This window comes from Hyposmocoma kahamanoa, unplaced genomic scaffold, assembly GCF_003589595.1.
Source record: "Hyposmocoma kahamanoa isolate Upper Pololo Valley unplaced genomic scaffold, ASM358959v1 84, whole genome shotgun sequence".
NCBI lineage: Eukaryota > Metazoa > Arthropoda > Insecta > Lepidoptera > Cosmopterigidae > Hyposmocoma > Hyposmocoma kahamanoa.
In genome coordinates, this window is record NW_020654229.1 from 2,810,256 (window position 1) to 2,815,047 (window position 4,792).

The 4,792-nt window shown below is 36.3% G+C and overlaps 1 protein-coding gene across 1 annotated transcript; it reads right to left on the minus strand.

The window, feature by feature from the left end:
• Positions 1–100: 100 nt before the first annotated feature.
• LOC113234558 lies at positions 101–4,536 on the minus strand. Its single transcript, XM_026469901.1, has 3 exons — positions 4,426–4,536; positions 1,023–1,282; positions 101–351 (listed from the first exon to the last, which is right to left on the minus strand). Exons 1-3 carry the CDS (start codon positions 4,503–4,505, stop codon positions 221–223), a joined length of 471 nt encoding a protein of 156 aa, XP_026325686.1. The 5' UTR covers positions 4,506–4,536; the 3' UTR covers positions 101–220.
• Positions 4,537–4,792: the final 256 nt, after the last annotated feature.

Sequence of the window (4,792 nt, forward strand, 5' to 3'; positions counted from 1 at the left end):
TTATTTCGTTTCGGAAATATCAAGTACAACGAACGAAATGTACAATGTCCCGAGAACAAGCAGCATCTTGCATACCGTAGTATGTTCTACAGATGAGTTGATGTTTTGAAAAGGGTGATTTTAACTTCGTATGAGCGCCGTGCAATCCTGCTGATTTATCAAAACGGTAGAATTTGAGAACATGAAATAATTTTGCACTGTTTTTATTTTTATTGCAAGTCTATACAACGTAAGAGTCGTTGGAAGTGATGCATTTTGGCGTCGTCGTGGCGTTTTCGCTAGGACTTGTCGAATGAGGCGGGGTGGACGAAGAACTCTTGGCTTCCTCCTCGTCTAATCTTTTGGCTACCACTGAAATTATAATCAACAACAGATCAGTGAACGCGCATAACAAGCACATATATATATATATACAAGGTTAATTATATGTATATGTATAAATACTAACAACCACGCAGGACTGTATTCATCAAACAACTCTGATGTATTCAAATAACAATGACGTGACAAAATAACAGTGATTTAGCCAAATAATTACGATGTATTCAAATAATAGTTATATATTCAACTAACAACTAATAGTGATGTAATATATAGCCAAATAATTGTGATGTTTTCAAGTAACTGTAATTTATTCAAATAACAGTGACGTAACTAGATAACGGTGATATAGCAAAATAATGCTGATATTGCCGAATAATTGTAATGTATTCAAGTAATAGTGCCGTAATTATATAATAGTGATATAGCCAAGTAATTGTGATATATTCTAGTAATCGTGATTATTAAAATAACAGTGACGTAACTAGATAACGGTGAAGTAGCCAAATAATACTGATATTGCCAAATAATTGTAATGTATTCAAATAATAGTGATGTAACTAATAGTGGTGATGTAGCCAAATAATAGTGATATTACCAAATAATATGATGTATTGTAATAATTGTGCTTTCTAATAATAGTGATGTAACCAAACACCTAATTGTCAAGTAACCAACGAGTGACATCTTTAAAATCTTACTTTTAACCATATCAATAATATGTGCAATTTCAATGGCCTGGTTGGCAACTTGTTCATACGCATTTATGTGTTCAATTGGTTTCCAGTCGCTGTATAGACGTTTCAATGTCATTGTTATGTCTTGCATAATGTTAAACTTGTCGCTAATATCGCCCATTAAGTAACCGACTTCGAAAGACGAGGAGTTGTTGTAGTGATTCTGTATTAACTCAGCTCTTTTTACTTTCAGATCACTATCCCTCACCGTTTCGTACATTAGCCTGTGAATATAGAGACGTTTAATTGTTATGATTGTAGAATTCAGTATGGGAACGTTTAGCTGTAGTAGAGCTCCATGTGAAGGTGTTGATCCAGGGAAGTATTGCCACCTGTGCGTTCCGGTGTTGAAGGTAAGGTCGCTGATAAAATTACAGACACAGGGGCTTATTAACTTATGTCGCAGGGTGACAAGCGCAGTGGCAATGCCCCATAGATCTTTGGGACTTAAACTGCAGCCCGCTAACAAAAACGCGGCGATGTGACAATATAATATTTTGAGATATCATAAAAAAACCGTAACCCAGTTTTGGAATATTGAAAATGTTTAATGATATTTCAGCTATGCATCGTTAGGGGAGGTGCCGATAAGTCGAAAACGTTAACTAATTTATACTGTTTTTAAAAAAGAATTTTTTTCTCTATTTAAAACGGATATTTGACCATTTGTCACTTGCCGCGTTTTAGTTAGTGGATGGCAGTAAAGCTCTAGTTCATGGCTTTGCGATTGTTATGGATAGCTTGCCTACCTTTTCTGCATAAGATTTGACCTACTTACTTACGGCGCCGAGACATGGACGCTCACAAAGGAATACATGAGCAAAATCAGAGTAGCACAAAGGGCAACGGAGTGCACCATTCCGATAACCGATTTCAATAAAAGTTGGCAAATAGATGCAATTCCACGAATTTTTGAAGTCGGTTATTTTTTATAAAAAAGTTATCATTTCTACGTTACGAAGCTGAAATCTTAAAAATGTTATTTTTTATTACTCCTAGCGGGAATCTCGATGTTGCGTTTGACAGCTGCCATTCCAATACAATCGCTACGAGAAAGAAAGACTGGAAACTCGAAAGAGAAAGGGTTTTTTTAGAAACATTATTTTTAGAAAATAGAAAATAATACTTTAAATAGTTGTTTCCCCGTATTTTCCAGACCTGTGATTGATAAATATACCGAAATCCAAAAAAAAAAAACGAAAAAGCGACAATGTTCTACGGTTTGGCCACATTGCCAAGTTTTGCAAAAACTCCGAAAAATGTTCAATATGTTCAGAGAGTCGCAGAAACCATTATGACTATTTCATACTATATCCATTTTCCCTGTAGGTATGATAATTTTTCGGAAATTCAATAAGCTATCGGTCGGTCGCCGGTAGTATTTCGTCACCCGCACGCTGCACTGTATTTAGTCGATAGAAGTCGTTGCGAGCCGCTGCGACCGCAGTCGCGAAATATCGCCTTTACGGTGCACGAGCCCTTAAATCGCAAAGCATCTTAGGCTCAACTCACAATGGCGCAGAATCGAAGTATCTCAACGCCTGTTTTCCAACTACATCGCGTGACGACGCGCGTAGACGCTTGATTCCATATTTGCAAAACACAAATTTGCACAAATTTTTATTTGCACTCCAAAACAACACATTGAGGCATTTTTCTAGGATTTTAATTGTTTAATGACACAACCATAGGATACAAAGCGAAAATTGCAGACTGAGCTCAGATAGGTATTTCTAGGCCTGTAGTTGGCACGCGTCTGACGCTAACTAACCACTTCTGTATTTATTGTTATGTGATGGTAACTGTTCGACCACGGAGGCAGTATACGCAGGCTATGTCTTGTCATTACCTATCATTGCCCAGCCATAACCTATCATGGCATTATGACTACACTATCTGACTCAGTATCTTTGAATTGTATATAGATCATATTTTTAGTAACCCCGGAAATAAAATAAACAAACTGTCGTTTGTTAATATTTAACCTTAATTACAGTACCGGCACGCTATGATGGCGGTTTTGACAGATTACAAAGGTAAAATCTCAATTAATTATCGAAAAAAATGTAATCAAATGCGAGTCGCATCTATAAGTTTTTAGATTTATAACTATACTTAGAATAATAACTCATAGAAACCTAGTCCGCACACGCTAAGTGAGGCAAATTGAAGCGCGTCAAAAGGGCCTACACGAGCGGGCGGGCCGTCAGTGCTCAAGGTCAACTTGCACCGCGAACAGCTCAAGAATTTTAGCTAAAAAATGACGAAATGTGCGGTAAATGAGTGTAAAAATACGTCAGACAAACATAAAATAGATACTAACATCACATTCCACAAGGAAGTAACGCGTTTCAACTTGTATTTTTATATAAATATTCACTAAAACCGAAAATTAACCTACTACTAAAACTAGCCTACATGAATTTGACTTTTGCCTCACTTGTGACAGTTCGTTTGATATGAAACTATAATTCTATGCGTTATTATTCTAAGTATTTAACCTTAATTACAGTACCGGCACGCTATGATGGCGGTTTTGACAGATTACAAAGGTAAAATCTCAATTAATTATCGAAGAAAATGTAATCAAATGCGAGTCGCATCTACAAGTTTTTAGATTACCAACTAGTATTGTAAGGGGTAGCTGATTAAAAAGATTTAATAAAACGAAAATAAAAATGTTTACTTAATATATCGTCAATTCGAAACTGCTTTGTTTTGCATTGAGCTTTGACGCGAGTTTGCCGGAGCTAAAAGTTGGCTGGCCAGCGATTCTATAAGTAACGATCGTATTCATTGACTTACAATTATATGGACGTCGGGTCCGCGCTAAAAAGTGTCCGAACTTATAGGGCGTTAAAATCGTATACAGAGCGTCATTCACGCTCTAGTCTTCGTTTGTTCGACTGACAGCGAAGCAAGCAAAATTAGACAGTACTGCGATGACATTACAATTGAAATTCAACGTTTTAGCTTTTTCATATTCCTTGACATGTCACTACGTTTATAGGTTGACTTGGGACATTTTTTCCGTGGTTTTTGTATTAAACCCATCGTCCATTTATTTGTAAATCAGTGATCGTATTAGATTTTATTTTCAAAAATTTCGAATTTCGAAAAACAAATAAAGTTTTAAAAAAAAGCCGAGTTGTGTCCTAATTATACATTCCATAAGTTTTACTGCGAGTCTATATTGACTACAATGTATGTACATCAATTAGCTCCTTCAACGTAGTTGTGAATTAATACGGAACTTGATGAGCGGACAAACGTCAAAACAGCCATCATAGCATGCCAGTACTATAGACAACGCATGGCACAATTTTCAACAAAGAATTTTGACAGTCTGTTAAGCTGTGAGGCCCACCTGAAAAGTTTCATTTTCATATTATTATCTTCGTTATCCCGATCCTTATCCTTGGTCTCCCCGCGACGAGGAGTTGCCATTTCTAACGCCTCGATACCGACTCGTCGGCCGTCCATCTGTTTAAAAAGCAATAATTAAACTGACCTTCTGTATAAGTCATGTCAAGTCAATTACTGTAAGGCAATTATTTATTAAGTCCACAGTCAGTTTCAGTTTCAGTAATATATGGAGCAATACGTGCTGTTTGAGCAGCACGTATTGCTCCCATATATTACTGAAAACACTAATAAAAGACGAAAAGATATTGTCTGCCCCAAAATTATATCATCAAAACATACTTTTATTTCAAGATTTTTTGTGTTTCTTG

Excerpts from the sequence above, each read along its gene's own strand:
- LOC113234558 (XM_026469901.1), bottom strand. The coding sequence starts at position 4,505 with ATGGCAACTCCTCGTCGCGGGGAGACCAAGGATAAGGATCGGGATAAC. Across the intron at positions 1,283-4,425 it reads ATGAAAATGAAACTTTTCAG|GCTAATGTACGAAACGGTGA; the intron begins GTGGGCCTCACA and ends CTATATTCACAG. Across the intron at positions 352-1,022 it reads TATTATTGATATGGTTAAAA|TGGTAGCCAAAAGATTAGAC; the intron begins GTAAGATTTTAA and ends TTATAATTTCAG.